The 22,529-nt window shown below is 55.3% G+C and overlaps 2 protein-coding genes across 3 annotated transcripts in view; one reads left to right on the forward strand and one right to left on the reverse strand.

Annotated features, from left to right (window-relative positions):
- The window catches only part of CDHR2 (cadherin related family member 2), a 46,661-nt gene extending 39,422 nt beyond the window's left edge, over positions 1-7,239 (forward strand). The window contains 11 exon segments of the mRNA XM_003900563.5: positions 995-1,146; positions 1,294-1,402; positions 1,494-1,582; positions 2,040-2,108; positions 2,214-2,291; positions 2,386-2,446; positions 2,523-2,647; positions 3,170-3,283; positions 3,364-3,444; positions 4,130-4,187; positions 6,944-7,239. Coding sequence (XP_003900612.2) covers positions 995-1,146; positions 1,294-1,402; positions 1,494-1,582; positions 2,040-2,108; positions 2,214-2,291; positions 2,386-2,446; positions 2,523-2,647; positions 3,170-3,283; positions 3,364-3,444; positions 4,130-4,187; positions 6,944-7,084 — 1,077 coding nt within the window. The 3' untranslated portion in view covers positions 7,085-7,239.
- Positions 7,215-21,707, reverse strand: GPRIN1 (G protein regulated inducer of neurite outgrowth 1). Of its 2 annotated transcripts, XM_009209613.3 has the most exons (3): positions 21,555-21,645; positions 11,118-11,313; positions 7,215-10,964 (listed from the first exon to the last, which is right to left on the reverse strand). In XM_009209613.3, exons 2-3 carry the CDS (start codon positions 11,268-11,270, stop codon positions 8,229-8,231), a joined length of 2,889 nt encoding a protein of 962 aa, XP_009207877.2. In that variant the 5' UTR covers positions 11,271-11,313; positions 21,555-21,645; the 3' UTR covers positions 7,215-8,228. The 2 variants fall into 2 exon arrangements, with proteins under 2 accessions (XP_009207877.2, XP_003900617.2); XM_003900568.3 differs by having other exon boundaries at positions 7,215-11,313; positions 21,555-21,707.
- Positions 21,708-22,529: the final 822 nt, after the last annotated feature.

Genomic DNA, 22,529 nt, shown 5'->3' on the forward strand with positions numbered 1-22,529 from the left:
ATGTGTGGGACAGTTGGGTATGTATAAGTGTGTGACTGTGAGCGTGTGCATGTGTGTGTGTGACTGTACCAAAATTGATATTTGTATATGAATTAGGTGTATTATGTTATTGTGTAAGATTATGTATGTTATGTAGATTGGAGTGTATTTGTGTATGTGAATTGAGTGTGTGTATTTGTGTGTGAATTGTGTGTGTTTGTGAATTGAGTGTGTGTATTTTTATGTGTGTGAATTGAGTGTATTTGTGTGTGGAGTGTGTAATTTTGTGTGTGAATTCTATTTGTGTGTGCATGTGAATTGGGTCGTGTATTTGTGTGTGTGAATTGAGTGTGTGTATTTGTGTGAGTGTGTGTATTTGTGTGTGTGAATTGAGTGTATTTGTGTGTGTGAATTGAGTGTGTGTATTTGTGTGTGTGAATTGAGTGTGTGTATTTGTGTGTGTGTAAAAGATTAAGGTTGTATGAGGTAGAGTGCCTGCTCTGAGGCAAGGTGTAAGGTATGTATGTGTAGAGGAGTAGAAAGTGGCATGTGAGGGAATTGTGAGTGTGTGAGAGAGTGTGAGGGTGTGAGAGAGAGAGGAGATGTGAGAGGTGTGTGAGAGAGTGTGGGAGTGTGTGTGAGGGGTGTGTGTATGTGTGTGTGAGAGTGTGTGAGAGTGTGAGAGGGTATCTGTGAGTGTGTGTGTGTGTAAGTGTGTGTGAGAGTATGGCAGTGCAGGGGTGTGTGGGGAGCAGGGCAGGATTTCAACATGTGAGGGACTTAGGGCAGTGATCTGTTTAGAATTGGGGAACAGGGGCAAGGACTTGTCCAAATCTGGATTTGCAGAGCAGGCACACTGTTTTTTGAAACCATTTGCTTATTCGGGACAGTGTGGGGATGGTGGATAGAGACATCGAGGACCAGCCTCCCAGGCCACCCTTGCCTCTGATCCCTGCTGGGGTGGAGGGATGCCTGGCCTGGCTGGGCCCCCAGATACTATCAACTCTTGCTCCAGGCCAGAGACGATGATTCAGGGAACAATGGCCTCATCCTGTTCTCCATCCTCCGAGTAGACTTCATCTCTAAGGACGGGGCCACCATCCCTTTCCCGGGCATCTTCTGGATCTCCAACTCCTCCGAGGCCGGCGTGTTCATTGGGAGCATTCAGTAACTGCGGGTGGCCCCGGGAGGGAGGTTGTGAGGAGGGGCCTGATAGGAGCTTTCAGGCAGCAAGTCCCCCATCCTGGAGGTTACAAGTCTCCTGAGGATTCAGCTTGGGTTCCAAGACTGACCTGCACCTCCTGCCTTCCACAGGCCAGTGACCAGCCTTGATTCCACTCTCCAAGGCACCTACCAAGTGACAGTCCAGGCCAGGGACACACCTTCCGTGGGTCCTTCCCTGGAAGCCAACACCACCCTGAATGTGAGTACCAGTCCCACTTCCAGCCCCCAATGCCCTCTGCCAGCCCCCAGAGTCCCTCATGCCTCATCTCCCGCACACCCTCTTCCCTCAGCTCTTCACCGTGGACCAGAGTTACCGCTCGCGGCTGCAGTTCTCCATACCAAAGGCGGAGGTGGGCGCCAACAGACAGGCGATTAATGAGTAGGTCTGGGGTGCCCGGGAGGGAGCGGTGGGAAGAACAGGGTTTAGGAGCCTGGTCCCCAACAAAAGCTGGATGGGATGTCTCTCAATCCTGTTCCTGACCCATGTTTGACCTTGTCCCTGTCTTTAACCCTGTACTTTAACCTGCACCACGTTCCTGCATGTCCCCAGAAGCCCATACCCAGCCGAGGGCAGAGGAAGGCCTTGGAACAGGGCTGCCATGTACAGTTGTGAAGGCTGTGCCCTGCACAAGGGCACTCTGCTTGCTAAGCTATTAACCCAACCCCAGAGGAAGGGATTTCCTTTTGTAATTTTCACAGAGGTGCTACCTACTCAGCCAACAGAGCTGTCCAGAGGAGGTGCCCCTTTCTCGCTCACACAATTCTTAATTCCACTGGCACAGCCCTGGTCACAGACCTAGGCTAAGACCCCTCTGTGACATATGCCTCCTTTGCAGGGCTCTTACCCAGGCAACCAGGACTACAGTATACATTGTGGACATTCAGGACATAGATTCTGCAGCTCGGTGAGTGCCCAGAGGCCTGGGGGTGGGGGTGAGGGGGATAAGCGGTAGCAGGAGGGGCCTGCTGGGTGATCCAAGCTGCTGACTCTTCAACTCTGTCCCCCCCAGGGCCCGAGCTCACTCCTACCTCGATGCCTACTTTGTCTTCCCCAATGGGTCGGCCTTGACCCTTGATGAACTGAGCGTGTGAGTGGGGCTGCCCTTGGGGCAGGTGTGAGGGTGAGCAGGAAGCCTGGGGTGTACCAAAGTCCCTTGGTCCTAAGTGAAGTTCTGTGGCCAGGATGATCCGGAATAATCAGGACTCGCTGATGCAGCTGCTGCAGCTGGGGCTGGTGGTGCTGGTGAGTGCGGGCAGGGCGGGGCAGCAGGTGGGGCTGCTGGGACCCCACAGCCTCCCTCACACTTGTCCTTCTCCAGGGCTCCCAGGAGAGCCAGGAGTCAGACCTGTCGAATCAGCTCATCAGCGTCATCATAGGATTGGGAGTGACTTTGCTGCTGGTCCTTGTGATCATGACCACGGCCTTCATGTGTGTGCGGAAGAGGTGCGACTCCCATTGCCTCTGTGTCTACAACCTTCACCCTCTCCCACTACCCAAGATATCGGGGGGCGGGGGTAGAAAGAGCTAGGGTTTAGGCACAGGTATACATGCATTCACTCCCCAGTGACCCAGTGTGAGATCTTGGGGGAGTCACCTCCCCTCCCTGAGCCTCAGTTTCCTCATCTGCGAATGGGCACGACACTAGATTCCTCAGTGCACTCAAGGAAGTAACATGCATCTCACACCCAGCAAGACGTCTGGCACACACTATGCATTTAATAGATGTTGCTGCTTTTTCCAATATGTATAGAGTCAGCAACCTTATCTAGGTGTGACTTCAAGCCTTGTCACTGGCTATGTGACCTTCAGCACATCACTTGCTTTCTCTGGCTCTTACTTCTACTCTCTGTAAAATAGAGCTAACATTCACCTCCCAGGATCTTGTGAAGCAACACACTCAGGGCCTCCACTGGGGACACAATAGGTGTGCAGCAACAGTGTGACCCCTCTTCCGGTTCCCCACAGCTACAACCGGAAGCTTCGAGCTATGAAGGCTGCCAAGGAGGCCAGGAAGACAGCAGCAGGGGTGATGCCCTCAGCCCCCGCCATCCCAGGGACTAACATGTACAACAATGAGCGGTGAGCAGGGGTCAAAGGGTAGGTAAGAGGCCTGGTGGGGTGGCTGAGGGCCAGGCCACTTAACTAGGCTTTCTCTCCAGAGCCAATCCCATGCTGAACCTCTCCAACAAAGACCTGGGCTTGGAGTACCTCTCTTCCTCCAATGACTTGGACCATGTCAGGTGAGCAGTGCCCCTCACAGCCAGGCTAGGTGGTGGTGGTGGTACAGGTAGTGATGGTGATGGTGATGATGATGGTGGTGGTGATGATGGTGATGAGGATGGTGTTGGTGGCAGTGATGGTGGTGGTGGTGATGATGGTGATGACAATGGTGATGGTGGTGGTCATGGTAGTGGTAGTAGTTGTGGTGGTGGTGGTGATGGTGGTGAGGGGGGGGTGGTGGGGGGGGGGGGGGGGTGGTGGTGGCGGTGGTGATGGTGGTGGTGATGGTAGTGGTGGTAGTTACTGTGGTGGTGGTGATGGTGATGGTAGTGATGGTGATGGTGGTGATGATGGTGGTGGTGATGGTGTTGGTGTTGAGGTGGTGGTGATGGTGGTGATGGTAGTGGTGGTGGGTGATGGTGATGACAATGGTGATGGTGGTAGTGATGGTAGTGGTGTTAGTTACTGTGATGGTGGTGGTGATGGTGATGGTAGTGATGGTGGTGATGATGGTGATAATGACAATGATGATGGTGTTGAGGTGATGGTGGTGATGGTAGTGATGATGGTAGTTGTGATGACACTGGTGGTGGTGATGATGGTGGTAGTTGTGGTGGTGATGGTGATGATGGAGGTGGTGGTTCTTGGGCACAGCAAGGGAGGACTGGGCCTGCCAACACCTGCGCTCCATCACCTCTCTTACAGCATCAACTCCCTGGACGACAACTCTGTGGATGTGGACAAGAACAGTGAGGAAATCAAGGCAAGATGGGGGATGAATTGGTGCCTAGAGATTCCAACTTGGGTTCTCCTGTGGAGGGGTTCAGGACAGAGTTCAAGGGACCTGCTACTGACATGGGCAGTTCTGCTTCTCTGCACCAGGCCCCAGGAAGCCTTGCGGCTTTGGAATGGGGTCCAATTCCTGCTCCTCCACTGGTTCACTGTGTGACCCTGAGAGGTTGACTTCTTGCCTCTGCGTCTCAGTGTTTTCACCTGTAAATGGGGTTGGGAACATCAACCATGCAGGGCCATTGTGAGGATTAAATAAGGGCAGGCATAAGAACCACTTGGCACAAACAAACGCTCACCAATCTGCCTCCAGCCCTTTATGGCCGTTACAGGAAAGCCAGCTGGGGGTGGGGAAAGAGATCCAGAGGTGAACGAGCATAGTCTAGCAAAGGAGAGAAGACAGGTTCAAATAAACAAACAGTACCGCCATCTGTTAAACAGGTGAGTTGGTTGGATGAGATCAAGTGTTCATAGACTGGTCTGCTACGTAAAAGCACCTGAGGAGCTCTCGAAGAATACTGATGCCCAGGTCACACCCAGGTCCATGGGTGCAACATTCTAGTATTTTAAAGACCAAGAGTTCTGATTCTGATGGCCCACGTGGAGCCTGGGTGTGGACCTGTTGTAAAAGCTGCTCAGGGGGGTGCTAAGGTGCAGGCAGGGTGGACACCGCAAGAGCAGGTCAGCGGGCTAAGTGCGGGGTGGGTCCTGCACATGGAGGGGTGGCTCTCTGGAAGCAGAAGGAACTGCCCTCTCTCCTTCCCACTTTGAAAGCCACCTCTGGAGGAGACGCTCTAAGGCCCATTGGAGCTGTGATAGTCTGAGGTTCTGTGTGTGGTGTTGCGCAGGATTCACCCACATTTTTCCCCAGTCTGGGTTCTGGCCTTGGCCAGGTCCCTGCCTGCTAGGGGCTCCCAGCCTGACTTCATGGTTCAGAATTTGTTTTCCCTGAGGACTCCTTACATGGAAAGATTTGGTCAACCAAAGCCTCTCTTGGTCTTTAAAATGGTAGAATGTTGCACAGGGGCCCAGGTATAACACGGTGCAGGGAATCTGGCACAGAAGCCTCTGGAGAGGCCCCAGGTACCGTTGTGTGGGTGGTAACGCAGGCAGCCGGGCAGCGCTGGAGGCCTCTGGGTAGATGCTAGGAGATGGTTAGTGGCCAAAACTCTAATGAACATGTCTGGGGAACTGAGACAAAGGAACAGTCTTGTCTGCTGGAGTGCATGGCCTGTGGCAGAGGCTGATGCTGCTCCAAGCCCGAGGGAGTGGAGTTAAGGACCCCCTGAGGTGCGGCTGGATCTGTGGACTGGGAAGGGGCAGAGAACTAGGAGAAGGGTCTGGAGAGGGAGGGGGACAAGTCACTGAAAGTCTTCAAAGCCAGAAGACTGCTCAGATTTTGTCCTAGGAGGGCAGGGGGTTGCTATATTTCTGCGAAGCTGCCCAAGGCTCCGCCGTCTCTCCTGCAGCAGTGAGTGAGTGAGTCCTGTGGGTCTCTGGGCAGGCCCACGAGGCATGGGGCCTTCTTGGGAGCTGTCTGCCCCCTGATCTCCCATGGCTGGGGTGGCGCAGGTGGATCCTTTTCCCAGGAATCTCTTGGTCCCCTGACTTGTCTAAGCTCCACACACGTCTGTGCGGCGGGTGTGAGTGGCTGCAGAGATTATCACTCTAACCTCCCCAAATAACCAGCAAGGAAATGGACATCCAGAGAGGGGTGCTGACTTGCTCAAAGTGGGACAGCATGCAGGACAGGAGCAGACCAGAACCCGGGTCTTTGGTCTTTGGCACCAGGTCATGTTATCGTGGGTGGCACTGAGCCTGCAGCTCTCCACTCAGGGTCTGTCTTGAGGGCTCTGAGGAACCCAGGCAGAATACTTAGCCCTCTGGGGCCCCTCAGATGTTCCACTGTTTACTAGGGACCTGAAGAGCCCCAGTCTGGAAAAAGCCCTTGGAGTGCCCTGGGGAGGGCAGTGGTGGCTGGGGCTCTGGCCCTGTGGGTGTCTCTGTAGCAGAGCAGCTGAGCTTGGGGACCTGGCTGTTGCACAGGAGGGGGTGTGTGTGCGCACACACAGCATGTTGCATGGGAAGGTGGAAGAGGAAGGCCAGGGGAGATGAGTGTGTGCCATGATGAACTGCAGGTGGGACCAGCCTGTGGGCTGCCCTCTGAGGGCAGCAAAAAGAGACGTCAAATTCAACCAGGGCAGTGTCACACCATGGACACGCTTTTGAACCAGCAAGACCAGTGGTCTGCCCCCCTTCACCAGTAGAGCTCTCTAAGCCTCAGTTTCCACATCTGTGAAGAGAGGACATGTTCCCTCCCTCAGAGGTTTTCAGTGGGTGGTTGAGGTAATGGATGGACCTTGACCCACACGGTGCCTGCCGTGGGGTGCAGGGGGCAGGAACTGCACTGGGCTGGCTCCTTGGCACAGGGCACAGGGCCTAGCATTATCCAGAACTGGGCTGAATAGCAGAGTGCCGCAGTGTTGGTGGGCAGGGGAAAGGCCAGAGTGGACCCCCCAGGCCACACCCTCCCCCTCACCTGATCTGCATCACCATTAGCAAGGGCCACCTGTGGGACACAGCCTGGACCACAGGCCCCAGGAGGGGCAGGGTGGGACCCCTGCCAAGGAACCATTGGTCCTGAGCTTGAAGCCCAGGCACTCCCCTAGGGCCTGGGGCGCTTGCCCCACCTTACCTTGCCCTTCACACCTCCTCTCCCTCTCCATGCAGGAGTACAGGCCACCGCACACACCACCAGAGCCAGATCCAGAGCCCCTGAGTGTGGTCCTGTCAAGACAGCAGGCAGGTGCGAGCGGACAGCTGGAGGGGCCGTCCTACACCAACGCTGGCCTGGACACCACAGACCTGTGACAGAGGCCCCCACTCTTCTGGCCCGCCTCGAAGAGGCCCCACCACACCCTAACTGCACCTGTCTCACTGGAGATGAAAATATATGACACTGCCCTGCCTCCTGCTTTTGGCCAATCACGGCAGACAGGGGTTGGGGAAACATTTTATTACCAATGTATGCTGTGACAGTTTGTAGCCAAAAACTGCGGCTGGAGGGGTGGGGATGGGGCACTGAGTGGTCACAGGGGACTTGTGGGGCTCACAGCACGGGGTGACAAGGGGCTGGAGAGGGTGGCCTTTAAAAGACAACCGTGGTTATAGAATGAGCTCTCTGTCCTGTCCCCAATACCTAAGAACAGCTGTCACCCAGGATGCCAGGGCCCAAGAGCTTCTGTGAGCCCAGCTGTGACCTCCAGACCTTCCTGAGACCCTCTGGCCTTTCTGTGACTCTCTCTCTCTCTCTCAGCTGAGCCCCCAGGGTACTTCCTGCAGCTGTCTTTGGCCTCTCTGGGAATCTCAAACCTGTGACTCAGTGGGAGAGGGCATGGGGCTGGAACCAGGCGGGTGGGAGATAGGAACTGGGGAAGGACCACCAACAGCATGCAAGAGACGCCCCGGCCACGGGGTCAGCCAGAGTGGAGATGCTCACACTTGTTCTACCTAACATGCCGCCCGGGGCCTCACATTCAGAGCCGTGCCCACTCAGGGGTCTTACACACCGATCCTCACCCACTTGAAGCTTCTGCCACTCAGACGTGCATGCAGTCTCTCCCTGTTCTGGGGATCTGGCCCCACCGGAGACCACAACGCACCAGTCTGGACATCCCAGGAGCCTGCCCCAGCTCTCAGGGGGTGGGAGGTGGGGGTGCTGAGCAGGTCCCCGTGGTCGCCCAGTGTGACCGGGAGTAGAGCTGAGGGCTGTGAGGGAACAGTGGGGCGTCAGGGCTGGCCGGGTTCGTGGGCTCGTGGCCATAAGGGAGCTTGGTAGAAGGGGTTCTTCTGTGTTTGTGATGGGAGGGGCTATAAAGATGGGGACGCAACAGCCCTAGAGGCTGCACATCCCCTCGGAGGCCTGTGGCACGCAGAGGGGACCCCTTCTAGGGGCCTATGATCAAGAAGGGAGCCTGAGAAGGTCGGAAACTCGGGCGTACAAAATGGGGACAGATCACTCGGCCGTGGGTCCCGCTCGCGAGCAGCACCGCGGCCGGCGCACACTCTGCAGCAGCGCGCGGAAGAGGCCGGGCGGACGCTTGGCGGCTCCATCGGGCGGCGCGGCGCGCACCGAGCCCGAACGGCCGGGGCCCGCATGGGCAGCGGGCGGCGGCGCGGGCGCCCCTTGGCGGCCGTGCTCCTCGATCTGTCGCTCCAGATGCTTCTGGATGGCCATGCCCAGCACCTCCACCTCCATGGCGGCGCCGTATACCTCCCACGTCATGCCCTTCTCGTCCCAGCTCACGTCTCGCACGGGCTCAGACGGCTCCGGGGGCGCCACGGCGGCCGCCAGCGCTGAGCCCGGCCGCACCCGCACTTCGGGGAAGGCGGGCGGCACGGCAGCTTGCGGTGTCATGGGCCCAGTGGCCACGGAGCGCGTCTCGGCGGCGCCCAGCGACACCTGCAGGCTCGCATCTCGGCGCGAGGGCGGTCTGGGTGCGGGGCTGGGCGCGGGAGGCGCCGCCTGGAAGCTGAAGGCCGGGCCCCCAGCGCCGTCCTGCGGAGACATGGGGCTCACGGCCACTGAGACGCAGGCCTGCGCGCCTGCCTGAGTGCCCGCGTCCTCGCGTGGCGGCGGCAGGGCGCTCGCCTCCCACGATGGCGCCTTGGTAAAGTTGTCGCGAGTCCGCGGTCCCGGTGGGGGCGCTGCGGCCTCTGGGCGGGGGCTTCTCTCGGCCCCAGTGGCTTCCAGGTCTTTCTGGCCGAGGCTGGAGGCCTCGGTGCTGGACACGGGCTCGGGCTTCGGCTCCACGCGGCCTTCACTGCCCCTGGCACCCTCGGGAGACCGGGCTGAGCCGAGGGCTTTGCCGTCTAACTGCCTGGAGGAGGAGGGCGGCTTGGTCTTCTCCAGAGTCAGGGAGGCCACCTTCCCCAAGGATGGGGACTCTATTTTTCTGGAAGGTGCAGAGTCGGCCTTCCCCAGGGACACGGGCTCTCCCTTCCCTGAAGCAAGGGAGATGGACTCTGCTTTTCTGCAGGATCCAGGATCCACCTTCTCTGAGGCCTGCAGTGTCTCCTTTTTCAAAGACACAGCCCCTGCTTCTCCTGGTGCTGTGGCGCCCTCTTGCCCAGGGAGCTTCGTTTCTGCTTTGCCGCCAGACTGCGCCTCTGCTTTCCCTGAGGCCTTGGGATCCGCCTTTGTGGTGTTAACAGGATTCCCCTTCTCTAGAGGCAGAGAACCCACCTTTCCCTCTGGGATAGCCTCTGCTTTTCCCAGGGGCACGGGATCCACCTTCCCCGAGGGCACCGGGACTGCTTTTCCTGGAGTTGAGACCACTTTACCTCTAGACGCAGAGTCCCCTTGTCCAGAGGGGGCAGCGTCTGCCTTTCCCCTGCTCACAGGGTCCTCCTTGCCTACCGCCAGGGGCTTGGCCTTCCCTGAGGCTGTGGGAGCCGCCTTTCCAGAGGCCGCCAGACCTGCCTTCTCCGAAGACAGGGGATCTCCTTTTCCGCCAGTCGCTAGCTCAGCCTTTACTGCAGATGGGGGACCTGCTGTCCCCAAGGACCTGGTATCACCTGGACCTGAAGACACAGGGTTTGTCTTTCCCAAGGACTCAGGATTCACTGTTTCAGATGATGTCTTTCTACTTTCCACAGATACGGGGTCCTCTCTGGAGGACACCGGGTCCTCTTTTCCTGAGGATACAGTTCCCGCCTTTCCTACAGACACACGTTCTGCCTGTCCAGGAGACAAGAGCTCTGGCTTTCCTGAGCACATGGGGTCCATCTTTCCCAGAGAAACTGGATCCACCTTGCCTGAAGACACGGGATCCACATTTTTCAAAGACGTGAGATCTGTCTTTGCTGAAGCCGTGGTATCCGTGTGGCCAGACACAGGACGCCCCTCTCCTGAGGAGGCAGCGTCCATCTTTCCCAGGAGCCGGGAGTCCTCTTTTGTGGTGGGCACAGTTTCTCCATTTCCCACAGATACGGGATCTGCCATCCCCAAGCATGTGGGATCCAGCCTTCCCGAGGACCTAGGAGCCCCCGTCCCAGAGGATACAGGCCCATTCTTGCTGGATGAGCCTGGAGTCAGCTTGCCCAGGAGTCCAGGCTCTGTCTTTCCTGTGGACACAGAATCCATGCTTTCCAAGGACACAGGATCCGCCTTTCCCAAGGGCCCAGGATCTCTCTTTCCTGACAACACAAGATCTACCTTTTCTGCAGATGTAGGAGCCACCTTTTCTGAGGACACGGGATGCTCTTTTCCTGAATACCTGGGCTCCTCCTTTCTTGGGAATACAGGGTCCACTTTGTCTGAGGACACAGGATCCATCTTTCTCAAAGACCCAGGATCCTCCTTTCTCGGTGACACTGTATCCATCTTGCTGGAGCACAAAGAATCTACTTTTCCCAGGGATCCAAGATCTTGCTTTCTTAGAGTCATGGGATCCATCCTTCCAGGAGCCACAGGATCCTCCTTTCCTAAGATTTGAGGCTCTGCTTTTCCTGTAAACATAGGATCTGCCTTCTGCGAGGACCCAGGATCCTCCTTTCCTGTGGAAGTGGAATCGGCCCGCTTTGAGGACTTGGAATCCATCTTCTCCAAGAACATAGGAATTCTGTCATCTGAGGATTTGGGCTCAGTTTTCACGGAGGACACAGGCTGTGGCTTCCCAGACATGGTGGTTTCTGGTGTCCCTGAGATGGAGGCTCCATGTGCCTCCAATGTCTCCTCGGAGGGTGCCTCCTGGGGAGAGAAGCAGGTTGGGGAGGGGCAGGCTAGGCTCCCTCTGGGGCCATCAGAGCAGGAGGCCCCTTCCCCAGCCCCACTGGGGCTTCTGTGTCTAGACTCCATGCCTGGACTTTGGTTAGGGGTGTACCTGGGGGGTGCAGGGCTTGCCTTTTGCTGGGAGGGGCAGTAATCCCTCATGGCCGGGCTGCCAGCCCCCAGGCTCCCATCCTGTGGGCAGAAGAAGGCTGTGGGTCGGGGTCCTGGGGGGCTGGAGTCCTTTTGAAGCAGCTGGAGCCAGGTCGGGTCTTCAGCAGTGCCCATCTGCCCTCAGGACCACGCCTGCACCCAAGGCTGCTGTCTGGTTCTGAAACAGAGAGAGAGCTGACTCAGACTTCCCAAAGCTCAGTGGGGGAGGAGCCTCTTCCTTTTCCCCTTCCTCACTGAGTGCTGTGTCCCGTCAGGTCCCCACCTGTCAGAGGACCTGGATTAAAAACACAAACCCAAGCATGTGACTCCCCTGCTTCACTGCTCCCAGTGGCCCTCTGTATAAAGACATCTTAAAATGACATTCAAGGCCCTTCACAATTTGGTCACAGCCTAACTTTCTTTTTCTTTCTTTCTTTCTTTTTTTTAAAACAGAGTTTTGCTCTTGTTGCCCAGGCTGGAGTGCAATGGTGCCATCTCAGCTCACTGCAACCCCCGCCTCCTGGGTTCAAGCGATTCTCCTGCCTCAGCATCCCAAGTAGCTGGGACTACAGGCATGTGCCACCACGCCCAGCTAATTTTGTATTTTGTTGGTCAGGCTGATCTCGAACTCCCAACCTCAGGTGATCCACCCACCTCGGCCTCCCAAAGGCTGGGATTGCAGGCGTGAGCCACTGCGCCCCACCCACAGCCTAACTTTGCAACTTTGCTTACCATCGCCCCTCCCTGTTCAACCCCACCCCATGCAACACACTATCCAGAAGTTATGCTTTTGTCCTCTAGGCCAGGGGCTGCAAACTCTGATGTCCAGGGGTCAGGTAGGTAATTTAAGTGAGGGAAGTGGGTTAGGTATAAGACAAAAGGGAGTGGTGGGGACTATGGCAAATTAGAGAGCACATGCTCTGTCTAAAGCAATGGCCGGGTGCGGTGGCTCACGCCTGTAATCCCAGCACTGTGGGAGGCCAAGGCTGATGGACCACTAGAGGTCAGGAGTTCAAGACCCGCCTGGCCAACGTGGTGTAACCCCGTCTCTACTAAAAATACAAAAAACTTAGCCATGTGTGGTGGTGAACGCCTGTAATCCCAGCTACTCGGGAGGCCGAGGCAGGAGAATTGCTTGAACCCGAGAGGCAGAGGTTGCAGTGAGCCAAGATCGTGCCACTGCACTCCAGAGTGGGCAACAGAGCAAGACTCCATCTCAAAAATAAACAAATAAAAACAAAAATAAATAAAGGGAGAACCACTACTGCATCAGCCAAGTGCTATCCTGGAAAAAGGCAACCTGGTAGTACCAATTCTTCTAGTTGCTTAAGTGGAAAATCCAGACTTTGATGTAAAATATTCTAATTAATTCAAGGTTTTTTAAAAAAACCCCAAACACTAGGTGGGCCAAACAAGACTTGCCTGTAGGCCACCAGTTTATGTCTATGTAGGCCCTGGAGAGCTGTGAATGGTTTATAGTCAAGGAAGGGACATAGTCAGATATGTGTGTTTTCAAAGGTTCTCCTGGGATGGTATGGAGGCTGGGCTGAAGGAGGACAGGGGTTGGCCAAGACCGATTAGGAAGCTGGTAAATCATTCATTTAATCTTTCATCCATTTAATCCTTCATTCATTCACCTAGCCCTTTCCCTGCAACAGGCCCTGGGCAGTTGCAGGAATCTCGATGAGAGACAGCACAGCAGAGGTCCTGGAGATGGTAGTTAAAGGCCGAATTGAGAAATCCAAAGGAAAACTGACAGGTACCAATAGGCTGTATTGGTAACAGCAGGCGTGGTCTGCAGGGTACTGGCTAGGGTGAGGGCTGGTGGGTGATGGTGCTGGGCAGGAGATGTAGGAAAGGGGGAGATCCATTTTTGGACAAGCTGAGTTTGTGGTGCCTGGAGGATATCGAAGAAGAGGGTCCAGCAGGCAGCTGGACCTACAAGCAACCCCGTTCCATTACACATTCAGTAGCCAAAGGGAGTAGAGCTCCTGATCCCTCCAAACCTGCTCCAAAACCATCGCTTTAATGTTCAGGCCCAAATCCCAAATCACCCTTGACTTTCACACCCCACATCTATCAGCAAAACATAATGGAGTTAACTTCAGAATATATCCAGCACCTGGCCACTGCCCTCGGTGAACCCCCCACCATCTCTCACCTGGATTATCCCTACGTTTTCCTTTGCCCCATAGCTTATTCTCAACACAGCAGCCAGAGGGATCTTAGTAAAACCCGAGACAAATCATGTCCCCGCTCTGCTTGGAACCAGGCAGTGTCTCCCCATGGCACGCCAAGTAAAAGTAAACTCCTTAGAATGGCTCAGAAGTCCCTGCACCTTCAGGATCCATCACCTCCTCTGCCCTTTCTGCTGCTGCTCTCCCTCTCCCTCCCGCTGCTTCAGCCACGCTGGGTGCTTCGCTGAGCCTTGAACACGCCTGCCTCCATGCCTTGGCGCTGCCTGCTGCTTCTGCATGGAGAGATTTCTCTCCAAACATCTGCATGGTCGGCTCCCCAAGGTTTTCCCTGACCCATGCAATGTAAAACCGCCTCCTCCCCAGCTCTGGCTGGCATTCTCCACCCTCTTCTTCTGCTCAGTTTTCCTCCATAGTACCTGTCACCATCTGACATATCACATACATTCGTTTATTGCTTGTGGTGTGTTGCTGTCATTAAAATGCCAGCTCCGGGAGGTGGGGACTTCGCTGTGCTATCTGATATATCCCAGAGTTGAGACCTCGCACACATGCAGTAAGCAAGGAAGATCCCCATACGGATTTGCTCCATGAATGACTGAATGACCTAAGATGCAGAGCCAACCGTGCCCTCCCTGGCTCAAAACCCTCCTCCTTCTTGCCGGAAATGTAAATTGGTTGTAATCTTTTTGGAAGGACATTTATCAATTTCTATCAAAGTTTACAACACACATAGCATTTGAGCCACCAAGCCCACCTCTAGGCATGGTCCTAAAGATAGACCTGGGGTCCTGAAGATGGTCCTGGGGTACCCAAGGGCATGGCTAGTGATAAGAACAATACTGGGAAGCAGGTTCTGTGAACTGTGGGACAACCGCACGGGGCACCGGGCAGCTACTAGAAGGTGTGGGGTAATGAGGGAAAGCACCCAAGATAAATTAATTGAAAAAACCAGGGGACAGCATGGCTACTAGGATCCCACGCGTGTAGCCAAGGAAAAGGACCCACATGGATGGGTTTATTTATAAAGAGAGAATTTCTGGATGGAATCCTATAAAACTTTGACAGTGACTGTCTCCCAGAAGGAAGAGCAGGGATCTGAGGGTGCGAGAAACTTTTCTTTGTGTGCCCCTTTGTGATGTTTAAATTGTGGTTATGTGTGTGCCTAGTCCTTTCTTTTTTCTTATAGAGAAATCTTTAATGACTCCCTCTTACATTTGGGGTAAAGTCCAACTCTTTAATATGCTCCTAAGCCCCTATGTTTCTACTCAAGTGCTGGGATTTATCTTTCATTACCCCCTCCCACCCCTAAAACATGTACACACACACACACACACACACACACACACACACGCTGTCTCTCCCCCACGATCTCAGCTTCTATACACCCTCTTCTGGAGGAATCTCTCCCTCCCTTCTGGCCTGGCTGTCTCTTATTACACCTTCAGGTCTCCAGTAAAACGCCTCCTTCTCTAGTGGGTCTTGTTTGGCTACCAGCTTCCTGGGGATTCCTGCAGCCTCTTGCTCCTCCTTTAACAGGCTCATGTCACTCTGCATCTAGCCATTTACACCTCTGGGTCCCTAGCCAGACCTCAGGTCTCTGGATGGGGACGCAGTCGATGCTGTGCACTACTGGGTCCCCCAGGCTCTGGCTTATGAGGTGGGGGAGGGGGACCATCACTAAGAGGAGGACACAGGAAGAGGAACAGTTTTGCAGAGGACGATGGGGCACTGGGTTTCGGAAGTGGAACTGGAGTTCCCATGGGCTTATGGAGGGTGACATCCAGGAGGCAGTAGGAAGCAGGCCAGAAGCACGGGAGAGGTCTGGTGGAATTCTTGGGATCACTGGATGGTCACCAGCCTGCAGGGGTGAGGCAGGCATCAGATTTGAGTGGCATGAATTGAGTCCATCTTCATCTTTGGCCTTTTGATAGTGATATGGGCACAGATAAATATTTGTTTTCTCCTGTAAGGAAAACAATTGAGCAAGGGAGATAATGAAAGACTCCTGATATCCTTAGACTGAGGGAGACAAGAGGGAGTGGTGGGGACTGTGGCAAACTAGAGGGCACTGGCCCCTTCTAAAGGGGCAACTGCACTCAATTCCTGCCAATTGTGGCCAATTAGGAATTATTCCATTAACTCAGCATTTACTGAGCACACAGGCAATGATCTAGGCATTACTCTTGGGACTAGGGATACAGCAGTGAATAAGAAATGTGGGGTCCCTGCCTTATAGATGCAGAAAGATTGGGAGGAGGGTAATAAACAAGTAGCAAATAAATCATATTATTTCAAATAATGGATGCTGTGAAGACAAAGGAGTGGGCAGCTGGTTTAGACATGTGGTCAAGAAAAGCCCCTCTGAGGCGGTTACCATCTGAGCCAGCCATGAAGAGCCGGAGTAGAGTTGGAAAGGGGGTGGCAGCGGAAGAGGAGGCAGCCGATCAGGAGGCGTGGTGGAGGAGGGGGGTTAGCCTAAGGGAACCGGAAACCCCGGAAGTATTTTCTTTTTCTTTGAGACAATGTCTCACTCTGTTGCCTAGGCTGGAGTGCAGTGGCTCGATCTCGGCTCACTGCAGCCTTGACCTACTGGCTCAAATGATCCTTCCACCTCAGCCTCCCAAGTAGCTGGGACTACAGGTGTATGCCACCATGCCAGGTTAATTTTTGTATTTTTTGTAGAGATGAGGTTTCGCCATGTTGCCCAGGCTGGTCTAAGAGCCAAACTCCTAGGCTCAAAGCGATCCTCCCACCTCAGCCTCCCAAAGTAATAGGATTATACCTTGACCACTTTAGGCCAGGAGTTCCAGACCAGCATGGGCAACATAGCAAGATCCCGTCTCTAGAATAGGATTATACCTAGCACCTAGTGAGCCAGTGTGTCCTGCCCCTTGGAAGTATTTAAGCAGGGAAGTGAATGTGGCCTCTGTGCCTCCAGGTTTCCTAAATTTTTTTTTAAGCTAAGTCATAAATCTGGATATCTGTATTTTTATTAATTTATTATTTATTTATTTATTTATTTATTTATTTATTTATTGAGACAGAGTTTTGCTCTTGTTGTCCAGGCTGGAGGGCTGGAGTGCAACGATGCTATCTTGGGTCATTGCAACCTCCACCTCCCAGGTTCAAGTGATTCTCCTGCCTCAGCCTCCTGAGTAGCTGGGATTACAGGCATGCGCCACCATGACCAGCTAATTTTGTATTTTTAGTAGAGACGGGGTTTCTCCATGTTGGTCAGGCTGGTCTCGAACTCCCAACCTCAGGTGATTTGCCTGTCTTGGCCTCCCAAAGTGCTGGGATTACAGGCATGAGCCTGTAATTCAGGCCTGGATATCTGTATTTTAAATATTGGCTCATTTTAAAAATATCATACAGGCTAAACAAAACACTTTTTTTTTTTGAGACCAAGTCTCACTCTGTCGCCCAGGCTGGAGTGCAGTGGTACAATCTCAGTTCACTGCAACCTCTGCCTCCCAGGTTCAAGCAATTCTCGTGCCTCAGCCTCCTGAGTAGCTGGGGCTACAGGCACACACCACCACACCCAGCTAATTTTAAAAATTTTTATTAGAGACGGAGTTTCCCCATGTTGGCCAGGGTGGTCTTGAACTTCTGGCCTCAAGTGACCTGGCTGCCTTGGCCTCCCAAAGTACTGCGATTACAGGCATGGGCCACCACGCCCGGCCAAAACACTTTCATGAGCCAACTTTGACCCCTAGGTCGCCAGCTTGCAACCTCTGATCCATCTGGCCCTTGGGCTATGGAAAAGGACGTTATACACCAGGGTGACTGGGAAGATGGTCAAGGGAAAGGGCCCTGGGGCTGAGTACCACGGCTGTAATCCCAGTGCTTTGGGAAGCCAAGGTGGGATGATTGCTTGAGGCCAGGAGTTCCAGACCCGCATGGGCAACATAGCAAGATCCCATCTCTACAAAAAATTTAAATTAAAAAAAAAAAAAAGAAATTAGCCAGGTGTGGTGGCATGTACTTATAGTCCTGCCTGTACCGGAGGCTGAGGCAGGAGGATCTCTTGAGTGCAGGAGTTTGAGGCTGCAGTGAGCTATGATCAGCCTGGGTAACAGAACAAGAAACTGTCTTTAAAACAGAGAGACAGGGAGAGAGAGAAAGGGCCCAGGTTCCAGTGAGGGCCAGGATCTGCCTCCCATGCCTGCCTGTTTCCTTCTCTGGAAAATAGGAATTCAACAGCTGCCTGGCTGGTGTACAGGAAGCTTAGCTGGCGCTGGAAGAAGTCAGCAAAGGATATAGGAAGGGTGCTCTGGGCCCTCAGTACCCTTCATTTCAGCCCTGGAAGCCCAACCCTGGAGTCCTCACACACCAGCCCAGCCAACAAGCTCCTCTTCCTGGGTGAAGCCCGGGCAGAAAGTCAGGCCAGCCCACCGCTTATCAGCTCTGTGACTTCAAGCAACGCCCTTCTCCTCCTAGGGGACCCTGAAGAACCCACCTCCTGCTCCCCCAGGGCTATAATGAGAATTAAAGAAAATGAGGGGTGTGCCTGACTCTGCTCACTTTAGGGCTGGTCTGTGTCTGTGGAAGGCCTGTTTTTATCTACTCGGCCTGTCAGAGCCCAGCTGTGCTCCCAGGAGGGGGCAGGGGAGGAAAGGGCCTGCAGCAGACACAGACCAGCAAAACCTGACCCTCAGACATGCTTGTTTGACCCACAGCGCTAAACACATTTTAAAATCAGTTTTAAAAAGGAATTAACTGATTAACTTCTAAACATTAGAAGATTTCATTTGACAGTAAGATTTCCAGCTTCTCTTGGAAAACGAAAATTTGGCAATCTGAGCGTGCTTCCTGCCTGGCAACATTCAGCTGGAGCCCCGAAGGGACAGCCTCCTTAGATGGGGGTGTACTCCCCAATCAGCCACAATCCGCCCCCCTTCCCCATGGTGTCCTAGACACTGAGGCTGACTGTCTGCTGCCATCAATCATGGAATTTGCACTGTCGTTTTTCTCACAGCCGGCCCTTCATGTATGTCACCCTCCTGGCCTGTAGCCACCTGAGTTTGGACCCTGGACCTCAATGCCAAGAAAGGCAGGAGGTGACCTTGTACAAATCAAGCCCTTACTATGTGAAAATCCCACCCACCTGCCAGGCAGGTGTTGTAGTCCTGTTTTCCAGAGGAAGAAACAGGTTCTGAGAGGCAAGCTTGGCTCAGCTGATAACGTGCCCCTTTTGAAAGTCCCTAGGCTTCCCCATCTCCAACTTGTATTTTCCAGCCTCTGAGATGGGATAAAGTCCAGGGTAGGGACAGAGAGCCTGGTCAGGGAGGTAGAAAGATGTGGGGTCAAGCCCCAGCTTAGTCACTGACATCCTCTATGACTCCGAGTAAGTTTTTCTACTCGATGGATCTCAGTTTTCCAATCTGTGAAATGGGGGAAGGGAGGTAGTTATATCTGGAAGAGCTATAGGCCAGCCCTGGGTTTAAGAAATGCCCCAAGACCATTCCTAGAGGCTCTACTGCTCACAGTTCTGCTGGGCCCTTCCTAGACCTTAGGGAGGCCTGAGGATCCTCGAGCTGCTTCTCCGAGAGGTAGCCCAGGCCTGGGGCCCCACATTCTCTCCCTGCGACTATCCCATTAGAATCTAGCTCCATTACCTGGGCCCAGCATGCTCACTGACTTCCTTTTTTTAGACCAAGTCTTGCTTTGTTGCCTAGGCTGGAGTGCAGTGGCATGATCTCAGCTCACTGCAATCTCCACCTTCCCAGGTTCAAGTGATTCTCCTGCCTCAGCCTCCTGAGTAGCTGGGATTATAGGCATGTGCCACCACACCAGGCTAACTTTTGTATTTTTTGTAGAGACAGGGTTTCACCATGTTGGCCAGGCTGGTCTTGAACTCCTGGCCTCAAGTGATCCACCTACCTCAGCCTCTTAAAGTGTTGGGATTACAGGCGTGAGCCACTGCACCCAGTCTCAGTCTCTTTTTATCATCTGGATCCCACAACAATCTCATGAGGGTGGTGTTATCATCCCATTTCACAGATGAGGCCACTGAAGTCAGAGGGAGAAGACTTGACCAAGGGCACACAGCTGTGGTGGGAGGGAGGAAGGCTGTGGTTCAAAGCCAATTGTGCCCAAGCACAAAGCCTGGGTTCTTTCTAAGGTTGTGGACACTGACACTTGGCTCTGTTTTTGTTTTGTTTTGTTTTGAGACAGGGTCTCACTCTGTTGCCCAGGCTGGAGAGTAGTGACACAATCATACCTCACTGTAGCCTCCAACTCCTCAGCTCAAGCAGTCTTCCCTCACCAGCCTCCTAAGGAGCTATAGGCATGCGCCATCACACCCAGCTAATGTTTATGTTTTTGTAGAGATGGGGGTCTTGGTATGTTGCCCAAGCTTGTCTCAAATTCCTGGCCTCAAGCAATCCTCCTGCCTGGGCTTCTCAAAGTATTGGGATTACAGGTATGAGCCACTGCACCTGGCCTGACACTTGGTTCTTAAAACTCCCTTTCTGGTTTTTGAGGTCAGGCCAAGGCTTCTCCCAAGTAACAGTGCCAAGGAGCACGCAGTAGAAGAAGCAGGAGCTCCCCATGCCCCTGCATACATTCCCCCACCTGTGGGAATGTGCACACCCTATGAGCAGATGAGCCTGCACACTTGGGCACAAACAGGCTGAGTGTGGCCCGACTGAGGCAGAAGGTAGGAATGACTGCTAGGTATGTGGGCGGGCTCACCTGCTGTGCAAAGGAGTGAGCAGACTGCTTGTGGATATATGTACCAGCTTGGGCCACTCTGGGGCCAGGACCTGGCTCCCGTGTTCAGCTCAAGAAGAGCTTGTTTTGCGTATGTCCACTCTGCATGTGCAGAATGGCCTGTGTGTTTGTGCCTCATGGGGGCTACTTGGACCCTGTGGGCATCTCACTCTTGGGAGAGCTTATCTGGGTGTTGCACAGGTGCCTGTGTCCTGCTCCCAGGGAGAGCAGCAGCCCCTATGACTGCCCATTCAGGCCACAGAGACCTGGCCAGCCATTCCTTTCCCTCTAGGATTTCTTTCCAGCATGGAGCCATCCTTACACCCATAAACAGGGCCAGAGCTGCCAAGCACCTGCAAATACCTCTTCCTATGCTGACAAGACCAACAAAGGCTTGAGGGGCTTCGGCAGTCGTGTACGTCTGAGAATCTCAGTCTGCTGCCCCTTGTCCCCTTCTCTCCTAGTGCCCTCAGAGCAGCAAAGTCTCCTGCTCTGGGATGTCGGGGCAGAAGGAATCTAAAGGTGTTAGCCAGACCTTCTTCCAGAAACGGTCCTCAGACCATACATACATACATACATAGGAGGGCAAGAAAGGACGTTCATGGACGTGCAAACGTGGGACAGTGTAGGTGGGAGTGGGCAGCACGCTAAGGAGTGTGTGTGTAACAGGGAGTGTGTGCACAAGGGTGGCAGTCTACTCCAGGGTCTCCGGGTACGCAAGGGACACCATGAGCAGGGGTGAGTAGGCCAGGGCAGGGTGGCCCCGAGTGTGTTGTGATCGGGGAGTATTGTTGAGTGGACCATGCTGTGATCCGCGATGGCTGGTTTGAGTGCGTAGCTGTGCCTGGGTGTGTACGCAAGGCTCCCACCCAGTACCCTGGGTGACAGGTGGCTGTGTGTATGAGTCTAATGGAATGACCAACAGCCATTGTGTGTGTGTGTGTAGACCTGTGGCCTCACTGGAGGAAATGAGGCGCCCGTGCGTGAACGCGGTGGTGAGTGTGTGATCGCGCCCCGGAGTGTGTGCCACAATGGGTGTGTGACGGCCAGTGTGCTCAGTAGTGCGAGTGGAGCCAGTGGATCGTTGAGCTCGCTCCGGGGAAGATGAATCAACGCGGGAGGACGCCCTCCCCCCAGTGGCGGGAAGCGCCCCCCTCCCGCGCGGCCGTGCCGAACAAAGCCAGCGGGCGGCGGCGAGGCCGGGCGCGGGGCCGACCCCGCAGCCAGGGCAGCCTGGCCCGCCGGGCCCCTCGGATGTTCGGCCCGGGGCTGCGGGACCCGCCCCCGCCCCGCCCCGCCCCACCCGCCCCGGCAAGGAGCCTGGAAACAAGACCCCCACCGCCCCCTGCCGCGCGCACACACCCGGGCTCATGCCGCGCGCGATGTCTGAGCCCCGCCGCCGCGGGGCTTCGAGGACCCTGGACAGCGGCTCCGGGGCGGCAGCCAGAGGATGAAGGGGCTGCCGCCGCCCGCCGGGAAAGACAGCGGGTGTGGGCGCGGCGCTTACCAGGCAGTGCGGCTGCTCCGGCTCCTGGGCGCGCTGCGCTCCGGCTCCCGCCGCCGCCGCCGCCGCCCGAGCGGCCTCGGCTGCCTCCGGCCGGGCTGGCGGGAGGACCCGCAGACTCCGCGCCGCCGTCCCCCGCGCCGGCTCTGCGCTCCCGCCCAGCGCCCCGCCCCGGGCATGCGCACTGGCTGCCCGGCCGCCTCGGAACCGCGAGGGGGCGGTGACCGCGGGGAAACCGCGGCCCGAGGGAGCGAGGGAGGGGCGCCCCTCGCTGGCCAACCCTAACTGCGGCCCCTGGGCTCCTGGGTTCCGCGCCGTCCTCAGGCGGGTTCCCACTTCACAGACAGGGAGACTGAGGGCCGGAGAGGCTGCCCCTTTGCTGCGCGCTTGCTGAGGGCGGGGCGCGCCGTCTCGCAGATCTCAGTCCAGCCCCTCGAATGCCCTCGCCTGGCTTGACCAAGGAGGGAATTGGGGCTCAGAGAGGGGCAGTCGCCTGCCGAGGACTCGCGTCGCCTGGATGGGGACCCAGGTCGGCGCGATCTCCTGGTTCCGCCAGCGAGGAAATTTCCCGCCTCCGCCCCCTACACCCCTGGTCGCACTTCCGGCCTCCTCTTCCCCGCCCCCGGCCCTTTGTCTCGCCGCTGCCCACGCTCCAGCGAATGGCGGGGACGCCTGGAGGTAGTGGTGCGGCAGAGGCGTCTTCCAGTCCCTGGCTGCGGCCTCCCAGTCGGGGGGCCCGCCCCCTCCCCCTGGGTACCCTCGGGCAAATTATTTCACCTCTCTGCACCTCAGGTTCCCGATCTGTAAAACAGAACTAACATTAAGCACCTCGTGGTGGTCTTGGAAGGGCAAAGTAGGTGTTCAGGGACTTCCAGTGGTATCTGAATCACCAAGGACACGGAGACTCGCTGCCCACCCCCTCCACATTTTCCTGCAGAGAAGGAGTTCCCTTCCCCTTGACTTCCCAGAGGAGAAAAA

Source organism: Papio anubis, chromosome 5 (assembly GCF_008728515.1).
Source record: "Papio anubis isolate 15944 chromosome 5, Panubis1.0, whole genome shotgun sequence".
Lineage (NCBI taxonomy): Eukaryota > Metazoa > Chordata > Mammalia > Primates > Cercopithecidae > Papio > Papio anubis.

Excerpts from the sequence above, each read along its gene's own strand:
- GPRIN1 (XM_003900568.3), bottom strand. The coding sequence starts at position 11,270 with ATGGGCACTGCTGAAGACCCGACCTGGCTCCAGCTGCTTCAAAAGGAC.